At 37.9% G+C, this 14,253-nt stretch overlaps 1 protein-coding gene across 1 annotated transcript; it reads left to right on the plus strand.

The window, feature by feature from the left end:
* Nucleotides 1–8,255: 8,255 nt before the first annotated feature.
* Nucleotides 8,256–10,069, plus strand: LOC115565616 (uncharacterized). Its single transcript, XM_089265202.1, has 3 exons — nucleotides 8,256–8,535; nucleotides 8,605–9,149; nucleotides 9,264–10,069. The coding sequence occupies exons 2-3, from the start codon at nucleotides 8,717–8,719 to the stop codon at nucleotides 9,635–9,637; spliced, it is 807 nt and encodes a 268-aa protein (XP_089121328.1). The 5' UTR covers nucleotides 8,256–8,535; nucleotides 8,605–8,716; the 3' UTR covers nucleotides 9,638–10,069.
* Nucleotides 10,070–14,253: the final 4,184 nt, after the last annotated feature.

The following is a 14,253-nucleotide window of genomic DNA, read 5'->3' on the forward strand; positions in this document are numbered from 1 at the left end:
AGGAAGGTTGGGACCCAATTTGATTTGTCCCACTGCAAGAATTTCAAAAAATGTTTCGGTGCCAATAAGTAAATCGATATGACGAGTTTTGTGAAACTTCTCATCAGCTAAAGGTGTGTTCTTCGGTATGTTCCATGATGAAGTGTCGATGTCCGATTCTGGCTGATAGGCAATGTGTGACGTTACGCAGAAATCAATGGGCATCTTGAAATCCTCCAAGCGTGATTTGATTGTGGCCGAAGTGCCAAACTTGATGTATGTGTGTGACTCACCAACGCTACAGATTCGCATGTGACGTTTGACCTTTGGCAAGCGTAGTGCTTGTGCGAACTGTTCTGAGATGAAGTTCGCCTGTGAGCAAGAATCCAATAGAGAACGACCGATCCTGTAGTTTCCAGATGCATCCATGACCTCAACGATGGCCGTTGCTAGAATGACTTGGTCTGTTCGATTGGTGTGTGTATGTGTCACCACATCATTTGAATTCGAGCCGCTGGGCAACATAGTTGTCGATCTACTCACAGCTGCCTCTCGATGTAGTAAGCTGTGATGAAGTCTCGAGCAACATCGACATCGTTGAGTAGAAGGACACTTGGATGCCTGGTGGCCCTTGCCAAGACAGTTTAGGCACAGACCATGTCGTTTCGCTGCTTCATAGCGCTCTGCAACCGACATCTCTTGAAGTCGACTGCAACGTGAGACTCGATGCTCTGAGCTAAGACAAAGAGGACATGAGTGAGTTGAACAATTAAAAGACAAACCATGTCGCGTGGTTGTCTGGCTTCGTGGTTTGCTAGCAGTCGCTATACGGGCCTGGCTCGATTCGGACTTACCGCATGATTCCAAATATTGGCAATGCCTCTCAACTAACTGTACACATAAATCCCACGTAGGCAACCTGGAATAATCCAATGATTCGTTCCATTTGCGCTTAGTTTCCATGTCCATCTTATCCATAACAATGGCTATTAACATTGCCTGTGCGATTTGTGCCTCGTTGCCTAATGATTTTAGCGAGTTGTACAATGCTGTAGAGTTGTCAATCAAACTTCGAATTTCGTGGCTGTTTGACTTTGATACACTCTTGAGCATAAATAATGACGAGATATTGTCCAAGAACACTAATGTTGGATTGTCGTAGCGTTGATTCAAACGATCAAGTGCCTTTCGGTAGTTTTCAGGTGTGATCTGAAATGCCTTTACCGTTTCTAATGCTGGTCCCTTTAAGCAGCTGATTAGTTGATTAAAATTCTCGATGTTTGATAAGCTGTTCTGTTGATCCACCATTTGGTTGAATAGCGCACTAAAATTCTTGTAGTCCGCATAATTGCCATCAAATGTAGGTAACGCAAGTCTGGGCAACTTGGCCGACGATAAGAATGTGGGCCCAGATACCGCAGCGAATGTTGATTCGTGTATATCCTCCGTGAGTTGCTCTGTAATGCAAACCATTATTTCTACATACAGTTCCTCCAATTCGGTGCGTCCTGTATCGGTCGAACATTCCTTTTCAATTTGAGTCTGCAATACCATTGCTTGCTTAAAGTAAGCTTCCAAAATTTCCAAGCGACACTTTAATTCAGCTTGAACTGGTGCAGATTTCCCTTCTCTTAATTTGGGATCGACAACATTGCGGATGCGGCTAATATTGCGGCGAGTATTCGCGCGCTGTGTTTTAAGGCTCTCCAGAGACATTATTCGATCAACAACAACTTTATGGGTTTATTTAAATAACGATGATCAAATTCACTACCAGAGTTAAACCCAAATCGCACAAAATATTTATTAGCGCGAAGAAAAATGCAAGTGACTAATTTCACTCAACTGAGCTAATGTTGCGTGATGAATATAAGAGCGACGAATAATGCAAGAGACAAATTCCACTCAACTGAGCTTGCAGAAATTCGGCGATGAGTTTCACTCAATAATATCATATAATATCAAGTGAGAAGAGTAATTCCAGCGGTGAATTGTATATGTATATGTGTATGTAAGTGCGTTTGTGATTAACCGCACTTATGTATTTCGAATTCGACGAATATGATTTATCCAAACGTTTGACGAATATGATAAGCGCAGTGCCAATTACTTGCTACTGCGATCGCGGGGGGATCGTAGGGGTAGCGAAGTGACGAAGATTGCAAAGCAGAAGCTGCTTTGCTGCGAGAGATTGACGAAACGAAGAAGATGACTCGGTGATGCGACGACGGGGGTCACAGAGCGACAGCGAAGTCAACCAAAGCGAATGACCGGTGCGAACAGCAAGGCAAGCGAGTGCATGCACAACTAATAGCTTGTATGCTGATATATCCCACTTATGCACAGAAGTATGTATGCAGAATATGTCTGTACATAAGCCAAATTATAACTCTAAATGCGTTCCACGGAACTTGAACAGCAATGCCCCACGTTGGGCGCCAAAATGTAAGATCAGAAGCGTTTTTCTGTCTAGCATGAGTTCAGAGTATGGGGATGCTGTTCTAACTAAACTAATGAGCCGTATATGAAATTCAGCGCATCGTAGGTGCAACGTTTATTCGTAGAATTCTTGATATACACTAAAAGTACAAACGTATGAGCAAGCGCAGCTTGCTTAGAGCTAGGTGAATTAATGCAAGTAATAAGAGTTCACCACGCAAGAGAGATAGAGTAATTAGGGTGAACCCAAATGTAAAAATATAGGTATAAAATTCAAGTTGACAATAAGATAAGTGAATTTGGCCCAACACATATAAAACGTCGACCAATTCGATCATTTTATTTTTCCACTTAGCCAACACATTCCCGCAACCTTTAGTTTTTTATGTAATTATCGCCTGCTAGTTTTATTTTCTCTTTGTGCTCACGCATATTAATAAACATTGATTTGCCCGCACACAAATGAGCTGTAGCACCACTGTCCACACACCAGACATTTTTCGTCAATTGGATTTTTCCAAGAAAAGAGAACATCGAAAAAAACCGGTTTACTGTTCTTTTCGGTCGTTTTTTCGCTTTCGTTGTTTTTATCAACCTTTCTCTCTCTTAATCTGCACTTCGCCGCGAAATGCCCGTTTTGCCCGCAGAACCAACACTCCACGTCTTTCGGGTCTTTCTTTGTCTTGTTCCTTTTACCGTTTGTTGGACGCGACGAAAAAATTTTATTCTCGCCCTTTTCATCTACTTCGCCTATGTTGCGCCTATCTCCTTCTTCCAACAATTTGATTTTTAGAGCGCTAAATGAAGGCAATGTGTTCCGTGTTTCGACTCTTCATGTAAACTTGCTAGTAATATTATTACAAGCATTTCATCAGCCACCTGCACTTGTATTTCATATAATTTTTCTACGACATTAGAAAAATTATCCAAATGTTCACGAACACTGACTGTAGCTGACATTTTCATATACAACAATTGCTTGAACAACTGTACTTTTCGCGCGGGTCCCAAAGGCATGTAGATCTCGGACAATTTTGTCCAAGCTACTCTCGCGGTTCCACAGTGCTTGATACAGTTTATCTGCGATGCTTTTACACACAACAAAATGCTAGCTAGAGCCTTATCATCTTTGCTGTCAAAAAACGCTTTCTGTTCCACTGTATCGTTCTCATTTTTCAATAACCGGCCACATGTCACCGACCACAAGTCAGAATGAATTAACAGACTTTTCATCTGCACTGACCACGCACTATAGTTTTAACTATCTAGCTTCTCAATTGCAAACATTGAACTTATTTTGCACAAATTAGTTTAACACACGCTTTAACTAATAAATCGAATCTCATATGTGTTTTTTTCCAATCACCAGCACAGCTTTCACTTTCCGCTGCCTGGGCCCATAACCTATTCGATTCAGAGGTTTATTAGAGACTAAAAATACATAAGCATATACGCTGCAGCGCAGGCAGCTGAAATATGGACTTAAAGCATAAACGAAAGAATGTCCGTTACAATTAACAGAACCTAAAATGAGAATAATGTTAGCAAAAGAGATGGACATTCAGCGGTGTTTATATAAATATTTTTAACAGTTTTTTATAGATAAAAAATATCGGAATGACTTATCGTTTTTAGTGAAAAACTCGATATGCGCGCGATATATACAGATTACAGATTTTAAAAAGAAATTTGAAGTCTCTAGCTCTTATATCTTTTGAGATCGACGCGTTCATACATACGGACGGACGGACGGAAGGACGGACAGACAGACGTACGGACAAGGCCAAGTCGACTCAGCTCGTCGTGCTAATCAAGAATATATATACTTTGTGGGGTCTGCCACGCCTCCTTCTGCCTGTTACATTTCAACAAAACAATTATACCCTGATTTCCCATTTTCAATGGGTTCAGGGTATAAACAACAGGTGTAACCGTGGGAAATACCACAGTCGAGGTAATAACCACAATAATGGTTACCAATATAACAACACATATAGTAGAGGACAGGGCCGATATAGAGGCAACTTTAGAGGCCGTAGCAACTCGACTCGAGGCCAAACCAATGGCGTAAGAATTGTCCAGCAAGCTTCGGGAAACTCCCAAACACCTCCAGATACTCAGGGTTAAATAAAACAATATTTACCGTCAATTTAAGTCTAAATATCTTCGTATCATTTAAAAATGCTGCATCAAATAAAAAAATAACATTTTTGATTGACACGCGTACATACCAAATAGTAAACATAAATAAATTGAAATTTGAATCACTTTTGAACTACAATGTAGTTCAAAATTCCAAAGATAATAGAACAGAGTCCGTACATAACAAATTAAAGAAGAATTTTCCACCTTTATTTAAAGAAAAACTTGAGAAAATATGCACCGAATATAGTAATGTTTTCGGAATCGAAACCGAACCAATCCCAACAAACAACTTTTATAAACAAAAATTGAGACTTAAAGACGATACGGTTATACGTAAAAAATTATCTATGTCCGCATAGCCAAATAGAAGAAATCCAGCGTCAAGTTGGAAAGCTAAATGAGCAGAATATTGTTGAACCGTCTGCTTCATCCTATAATAGCCCACTTTTATTAGTTCCCAAAATGGCCCTTCCGGGCACTGAAGAAAAAAAATGGAGATTAGTAGTTGACTATCACCAAATAAATAAAAAATTGTTGTCCGATAAATTTCCACTCCCCGAAATTGACGATATTCTTGATCAGTTGGGTCGAGCAAAATATTTTTTATCTGTTATAATCTGAAACTTGTAACGAACGCTCGGTTTATCCCGAGTCTTAGCTGGGCTAGTTTCAGCTGACTGTGGATTCTTGCCAACAAATTTATTTGTTGAAGCCCCTGCGATATTAATTAGTCGCTTGTGAATTTAGGTTTTATAGCGTAAATTTATATTCTCTTGAATAAGTTTGAAATGTACACGTCACTTAAATTTATGCTGGTTCGCTGGTTTGCTTTAGCGAACCACACCTACTGAGCGCTGGTTCAACGCACTCCGGCTGGGAGAGTGTTGTGCTAAAACACGCTAATTCACCAAGACGATTCGGGAAACGCCAGATATACAGGCCTCTCCTACTATCCCACTCGCTCACAGCATAACACTAGCTTCGTTTCACTCACAGACAGTTCTCTTGCGCACGGCTACGTGAACTTACTCAGATGTGCAGGCCTCGTTAAAGCCGCTGATGTGCGCCGATGTCCTGATCGGTGCCGCTGATGATGCTGGTTGCCTCTTTCTTTGTCGCAAGGATTCCCACTGGATGTCCTTGCTGTTCCCACGATGTCCTTGCTGTCCTTTGAAGTCCTGGGAGTCCTGCTTTACCACTCGCGCTGACTTTCACTAATCACTTTTCACTCTTTAATCATATTCTCATCCCGTATGGAGCCGCCGGTGGCCATTTATAGCCCAGCCACAGGCCCCTGCGAGTGAAAGTGTCCACTACTATCACCCGGCACGAACGGCACCTCGGCTAACGGTCACCGATGATCGTCGTGCGTGCGACACGAACCCATTGCTGAATCTGCAGGAAGGAGCGAAAGAGACCACCTCTAACAGGACTTTGATTCCCTTTCCAGCGCGAAGGTCGCTCCTACAGTATTCGCGTCGCTATGTGGAGCAACATGTCTATGCACGTATATGCATATAAACGCACAGCAAATACGTACGTTCATATACATTAATACGTGCAAGTTATCACCACGCAGCTCAGGCAAATCTTATGACAAATGTAAACAGCTTTCAAATAACATAATTCACTCTATAGTATCACGCCACTCAGCCCAGACATAAAAACTTCTTGCACTTCCACAGAGTAAGCAGTTTTAGCCTCAATATAAACATAAGATTTCCCTGCGCAACCCAGCTTTAATGTTAACAATTCTTAATTTCACAATTCCCATATAAAATCACGTAAGCCAATCTTGGGAGCTTTTTAGCTTTGAGCTTTAATAAGGGAAGCTTTAGCATAAGCATTAGATGACTTGCAGCATAAGATTATATATTGTAATCAGTTCGATTTTGGAGTTTAATAAAAAAACAAACCGTTCACAAAATAAAAAAATATTTTTTTTATCAACTTGCAAAGGCAAGAAGATTAATTGGCGCCCAACGTGGGGCATATGTTAAATAAGAAAACACATTGAAAGAACATGAAAACCTTTTAATGTAATCGTACGCCGCCGAACTTTAAAAGTGAACTAAAAAGTGTTAAACATTTAACCAAACAAGAAACAAAAGGATTCTAGAACTCAATCAAGAAGTGCATTAAAAAGTTTTGATAAAAGAACAAAACAATTGTGCTTATTAAAACAAAAAAAAAAAAAAAACAACGTTAACAAAAGTTGCACAATAAGGAATCGTTTAATCACACAAAGAATGATAAACGAAAAATACCAAATCAAACAACTCAAAGTAAACAACAAAAGTCTGTGTCCAAACCATTAAAAAATTATCAAACCAAAAACGAAACCAAATCTGAAATCTGTGACCAACCTAAAAACCATTAAGAAAGAAGGAAGGAAGGAAGGACGACCTACCCAATTTACTAAAAGCCCCAGAAAGAAGCACTACTACGTGAGCGATCGTGAATTTTTTGTTCTCATTAAGAAATAGAAAATAAATTTTAAAAATATTTGTTGTTTTAACATTGTACTAAACCTGGACGAGTTTATTAAAAATTTAGGAAAATTAAAAGTGACTACGAATATTTCAAAAATGGCAAACATGTAATGGTCGCAAGCCGATAAAAAAAAAAATAAATAAATAAATAAAGGTTTAATAAAATAACAAAAGAAAGGTACACCGAACCTTTTCATGGCTTGCAGAGCTGCATTTAGAGCTTTCGGTGGGTTCCGAAAAAGTTGTCGCGCACGCGCAACAGCTGATCTTGTCGCGCTGCGCGAATTCAGCAGCGACAATTGTCAGTGCAGCCAACTTTAGGGGCAGTAAAACCCTAAAGCTTTTATCTACTTAAAGCTATATAAGAAGCAAAAGTGCAAAATTTAGTTCTTTTCAAAAAAATTATCTCCACGTTGCGACTTAAAAATAAGTCTAGTTACTACATATACATATGTATATATACTAAAGGTATGAAGATTAACTTGTGGTATATTAGCGAGATAAAGCAACCCTTGTTTTTTTCTATAGCTCAGCAACAAATTTTTCTTTGCGCCCGTGTCGAATTGGGGCACGGCGAAAAATCTAAGACCTGCCCTAGACACGTGCTCTTTTAAAATTTTCTTGGTCCCCCATTATATCACGTGGATCGACCAGAGCAACCGGATCTAGAGGCCGGAGGCACTTCATCGGCAGGCGGGGAAGAAAAATAAAATAAAAAAAACATATAAATTGCAAAATGCCGTGAATAAAATCTGGATTTAACCCCACTACTGCTAAATTGCACAAAAAAAAAAAAAAAGAAACAGTGAAAAAAACCATACACGCCCAAGAATAAACACTTAAAAAGACTGTTTTACAATCTTATATATATAAAAGAGAGTTGTGAAAAGTTTTCCAGCACTTGTAACTCGAGATCTGCTGGACCAATTTTCATGGTTTTTGAGTTGTTGGATTTGTCTCCGCTACGAGTAGGATAGTAGATCTTAAAAATACTGAAAAAAATTTCACGAAAACGCGTTTTTTTCCCTAAAGATTCGAATTTCTATTGATACTCAGTTGGCTTGATAACAGTGACAGTTTTCGGTCCTGCACTCATATTATACAATTATATAGAAGTAAATAAACAAATGTAGTCACAGTCAGTCTGATTTGAACCGACCAGCGTTTCGATATGATTGCACCATTGACTACAGCTTGCATCGTTTCGTTTGCATTCCAATGCATTGGTCCAATGGACGTTGTTTGCCAGCATTGTGGTGCATTGAAGTTTGCTGGTGAAACGCCCGGTTTGTGCTGCCTTAGTGGTAAAGTGACATTGCCATTAGTGGTCCCGCCACCAGAGCCATTGCGTTCCCTGCTTTATGGCGAAACACTAGAATCACGACATTTTCTAGCGAACACTCAAAAATACAATGTCTGCTTCCAAATGATTTCATTTGGGGCGGAAATTATTGGAGACGGATATAATCCGACATTTAAGGTAATTTACGTTAATTTTATTTTCAACTTTTAAAAGAAAAAAATATAAAAAAAATAAAGAATAATAAAGTTTGTTAGATTTCTGTAAAAAGTGTTTGTAAATCTAACCATAACCATGGCTTTGAATTTAATGATTCAGGGCCAGATTTGCCATCGCTTTGGATCATTGCAACCTATTGAAGATGCAAATATACTTCATGGGCAATATGGAAGAACAAATTGACCGGCGTCAAGAAATCAACACAGCTATGAAAAGAGCAATTCTCCAAGATTTGCAGCAAATGCTTCATGAACATCATGCATTGGTCAAGCTGTTCAAGACTGCTTTAGAGCGCATGCCAAGAGATGACTATAAAGTAGTAATCAAAGCAGATAAAAGACCAGCTGGAACATATGAACGCACATTTAATGCTTCAGCAATCGATGAAGTGGCAATCCTGATTGTTGGTGAAAGCTTAGAAGCACGCGATATTGTGCTTACACGACGCAGTACTGGGCAACTAGAAAGAATATCTGAAACGCACCGTTCATATGACGCTTTACAATACCCGCTGATGTTTTGGCAAGGAGACGATGGATATCACTTTAATATCAAAATGATTAATCCATTGAATGGTAAAATCATTGTTTTTATTTTAACTTTATATACATTTCATTCTGTTTGCTTTTGGTAAGAGTCGAAAACCTATTAGAGGTTCTAAAATACAATTTTTACTGTATTTGTTTCAGGTGAGGAAACTGCCAAGATGAATTATTACGAAAATCGTTTGATGATTCGTGAAAATTCTGACAGTTATTTGTTGCGATTTCGTCGACAGTTTCAACAATACTGCGTTGACATGTACGTGAAAATCGAAATGGAGCGCCTGACTTTCATCCGTTTGAATCAAGCTAAATTGCGTTCGGAAGAATATATTCATTTACGCGCTGCAATAATCACAGAAGGAGATACTGAAAATGTTTGTCGATTGACTATTTTACCAGCGACATACACAGGTAGCCCGCGTCATATGCATGAATATGCGCAAGATGCAATGACATATGTTCGTCATTATGGTCGGCCAGATCATTATGGTTGGCAATATCATTACATTTACTTGTAATCCGAAATGGATGGAAATTATTCAATTGATGCTTCCCGGACAAACATCAAGTGATCGACACGACATAACCGCACGGGTTTTCAAGCAAAAAATTCGGTCACTAATAAATTACATTGTTAAGCAACACGTCTTTAAGAAAACTCGATGCTGGATGTATTCAGTCGAATGGCAAAAACGGGGCCTACCACATGTTCATATTCTAATTTGGTTAGTAGACAGAATTCGGCCAGATCAAATAGATGACATCATATGTGAGGAAATTCCTGCTCCTGAAACCGATCCAGACCTACATGATGTTGTAATCACGAATATGATTCATGGACCATGTGGCAATATCAACCGTCAATCACCGTGCATGGTCGACGGCAAGTGTTCCAAACGGTATCCGCGAAAATTTACGGCAGAGACCATTACAGGCAACGATGGTTATCCGTTGTATCGGCGTCGATCGCCCGATGATGGATCACGCGCTATCAAGTTGGTGGATATGTGAACTGCAATGAAGCTATTTGGCGTATATTTTCATTCCCTATTCACGAACGTTATCCCACTGTTGTACATTTGGGGGTGCATCTAAAAAACGGTCAGAGAGTATATTTCACAGCGTCGTGCCCAATCACTACGAACTGTTCGTATTGTGTGCCCCACATTTCGTGCAGCGTGTCAAGAGTTGAATTTGCTTGAAAACGATACTCATTGGGAGACAACAATCGCTGAAGCTATTATTTTTGCATCTCCAAGTCAGATACGCACATTATTTTCAATTTCAATTTCAAAATGCTTCCCATCGAAACCACGTGACCTGTGGAACAAATACAAAGATAAAATGTCAGAAGACATTTTATATCGAAGTCGTATCAACTCAAAAAATCCTGATCTTGAGGCGAACCAGGAGATGCATAACCAGGCCTTGCTTTTGATCGAAGATATGTGTTACTCATATGCGGAAGTTTGTTAGATAGGTTAGGAATGCCAGCGCCAGATCGCGGAATGAATAACGCATTTAATAGACAATTAGAACGTGAATGTGAACGTGAATATGATCCACATGAACTAATGCAGTCAGTTCAAACGAATGTACCACTGTTGAATTCTAAGCAGAGGGAAATCTATGATACACTAATTAATGCAATTGATGATGGAAATGGTGGCTTATTTTTTTTTTGGAAGCCCACGGTGGAACTGGGAAGACATTTCTCATGTCATTGATTTTGACAACTGTACGTACGAGATCCGAAAATGTGGTAGCAATTGCTTCTTCTGGAATAGCGGCCACATTGTTAGACGGATGCCGTACGGCTCACTCAGCATTAAAATTGCCATTAAATCTTCAAGCTACTGAACAACCGATATGTAACATTTCAAAACAGTCTGCAAAAGTATTAGTAGCATCAAAAATTATAATATGGGACGAATGCACAACGCGCATTGGAAGCACTAGACCGACCATTAAAAGATCTGCGCAATGACTCGAGATGTTATGGTAGTTCAAAGATTTTATTATCTGGCGATTTCCGACAAACACTACCAGTAATTCCAAGATCTACTGCTGCCGACGAAATAAACGCTTGCCTCAAAGCATAAAATCTGTGGCGATATGTAACCAAACCTCAACTGTTTGTAAATATGAGAGTTGCATTGTTGAACGATATATCTGCTGATGATTTCTCGAAGCAATTGCTGAATATCGGTAATGGCCGTATTCCTGTTGACGACTCGAGTGGCTTGATTTCATTTCCTCCAAATTTTTGCAATTTCGTCTCATTAAATGATGAGCTTATCAACAAAGTATTTCCGAACATCATTGCATTCCAAAAAAATACTAAGTGGTTAAGTGAGCGAGCAATTTTGGCGGCTAAAAATAAAGATGTGGATGACCCTTATCTTATAATTCAAAATAAAATCGTTGGTACTCTGTATTCATTCAAATCTATCGACTGTGTAACAAACAAAGAAGAAGCTACTAATTATCCAACTGAATTTTTGAACTCCTTGGATGTGCCTGGTTTACCACCGCACAATTTACAACTGAGTGTGAGTGAGAGTATCCCAACAGATGTGCCCTTTGAGTTTAAACGAATTCGATTCTCGATTCGTCTTGCCTTCGCCATGACGATCAACAAGTCACATGGTCAATCTTTGACTATTTGTGGCCTCAATCTAGAAAATGCGTGTTTTTCTCATGGTCAATTGTACGTGGCATGCTCACGTCACCAAAAAACAAAGAATCTCGTTTACCACAAGGTGCTTGAACGAAAATCCGATTAATAAATTAATCAGAGTGTATCCCAACCTGAACAACATAGCTTTCAACAATTTTTGACCTAGAAATAATGAATAGGGCAATGCAACGTTTGCCGAATCAGCTAGTAATAACATAAAATAAATAAAATAATAGCAAGTAAGAAAGCTCTAGTCGAGACTGCTCGACGACGAGATCCCCTGAACCCTACAAGCAACTGATATTTCAATAATAGTTAGCACACACACACGCATACAAACAAATACACGTACACACATACACATACAAACAAAGACACGCATACACACACACGCGCACATATACAGGCGATTGCGCTGCAGTGGTGGCAAATAATGAGAACTTATTTGTTGAATAATTTAATTTCTAGACGTACGATCGTAATGAAACTTTCAGAACGTAATCATAATGTTTAAATGTATTTGTATACCGAGGCACAAGTCTCTAGTATTTGATATACGACTTTTACAAAGATGATGGTGAGGGGGTGGATTTAGGGGTGGAGGGTAAATTTTAACAAAAACCGAAATTGTATGACATGCGTCTTAATATACATTTTCAATTTGCAGACTCTAGCTTGAAAGATGTATGAGATATAATTTTTTAAGTGATCTTCGATAAGGTTTTTTATCGATAAAAAAGTATCGGAATGAGTTATCGTTTTTTAGTGATAAACTCGATATGCGCGTGATATATACGGACATTTAAAAAAAAAATTGAAGTCTCTAGCTCTTATATCTTCTGAGATCGACGCGTTCATACATACGGACGGACAGACAGACGGACAGGGCTAAATCGACTCAGCTTGTCGCCCTGATCAAGAATATATATACTTTGTGGGGTCTGCCACGCCTCCTTCTGCCTGTTACATACTTTTAACAAAACCATTATACCCTGATTTCCCATTTTCAATGGGTTCAGGGTATAAAAAATAGTTTAGCATAAAAATAGTTTGGCATAATAAGAGAAACAACGAAAACACAATTAAAACCACACCCAATTGAAGTAGAAAAAGAAAATATCAATAATAACACGATAAAATAAAAAAAATAAATAAATAAAAAATAAATAAATAAAAAAAAAAACATGCAGTAAATGATATAATTAAAGAAATCATATATATAGATGTGTGTATAGATATATATATCAAAAATAAAAGAAAAAAAAAGGAAAGAAAATAGAAAAAATACCCACAAAAAAAAAATTGAATAATTTGTATAGACATATATATATATATAAAGGAAAGAAAAATATGTAAAGGTAAAAGAAAAAAAACTGTGAATGTGTGATTGTCTGCCCCTATATTTTTTTGTTAGCCTTTCGTCGCTGGAGTGAAAAAAAAGATCATGTAAGTGCTGATACCCTGTACTCCCACTCCCCACAATTATCCAAACTATTAAACATACATTTGCTTTATTTTGATTAATTAGTAACTCAATAGAATATATATATCTATGAAAAGAAAAAGAGAAAAAAAAATATAAATAAAATTTTTGAAAATAATTGTTTTAATTTATAATCATAATTTTATTTTAGTAATCATTTGTTTTTTTTTCTGAAATGAAACATATATCGTGAATTGAAAAAAAGGAAGCATGCATGAATAAAAAACAACTATTTTTTCTTTAAATTCAATTATTAAGAACATTTTTTTTATGTTTATATCTATTCGTTTATGCATTTTATTTCTATTCAACCTCAATTATAACAAAGAAATCCAATGGAAAAATAAATAAAATAAACAAATAAATAAATAAGTAGATAAATAAACAAAATTTCATGATAATAAATAAAATAAAATAAAATAAATAAATGTTAAAATTATGTATGTAAACAACGCTGAATGTCTATCTCTTTTGCTAACATTATTCTCATGTTAGGTTCTGTTAATTGTAACGGACATTCTTTCGTTTATGCTTTAAGTCCATATTCGGCTGCCTGCGCTGCATCGTATATGCTTATGTATTTTTTAGTCTCTAATAAACCTCTGAATCGAATAGGTTATGGGCCCAGGCAGCGGAAAGTGAAAGCTGTGCTGGTGATTGGAAAAATCACATATGAGACTCGATTTATTAGTTAAAGCGTGTGTTAAACTAATTTGTGCAAAATGAGTTCAATGTTTGCAATTGAGAAGCTAGATAGTGAAAACTATAGTGCGTGGTCAGTGCAGATGAAAAGTCTGTTAATTATTCATTCTGACTTGTGGTCGGTGACATGTGGCCGGTTATTGAAAAATGAGAACGATACAGTGGAACAGAAAGCGTTTTTTGACAGCAAAGATGATAAGGCTCTAGCTAGCATTTTGTTGTGTGTAAAAGCATCGCAGATAAACTGTATCAAACACTGTGGAACAGCG

The sequence above is a fragment of the Drosophila navojoa genome, unplaced genomic scaffold (genome assembly GCF_054131105.1).
Source record: "Drosophila navojoa isolate 15081-1374.11 unplaced genomic scaffold, UAZ_NAV_1.0 NAV_Backbone_131, whole genome shotgun sequence".
In the NCBI taxonomy this organism is placed as follows: Eukaryota; Metazoa; Arthropoda; class Insecta; order Diptera; family Drosophilidae; genus Drosophila; species Drosophila navojoa.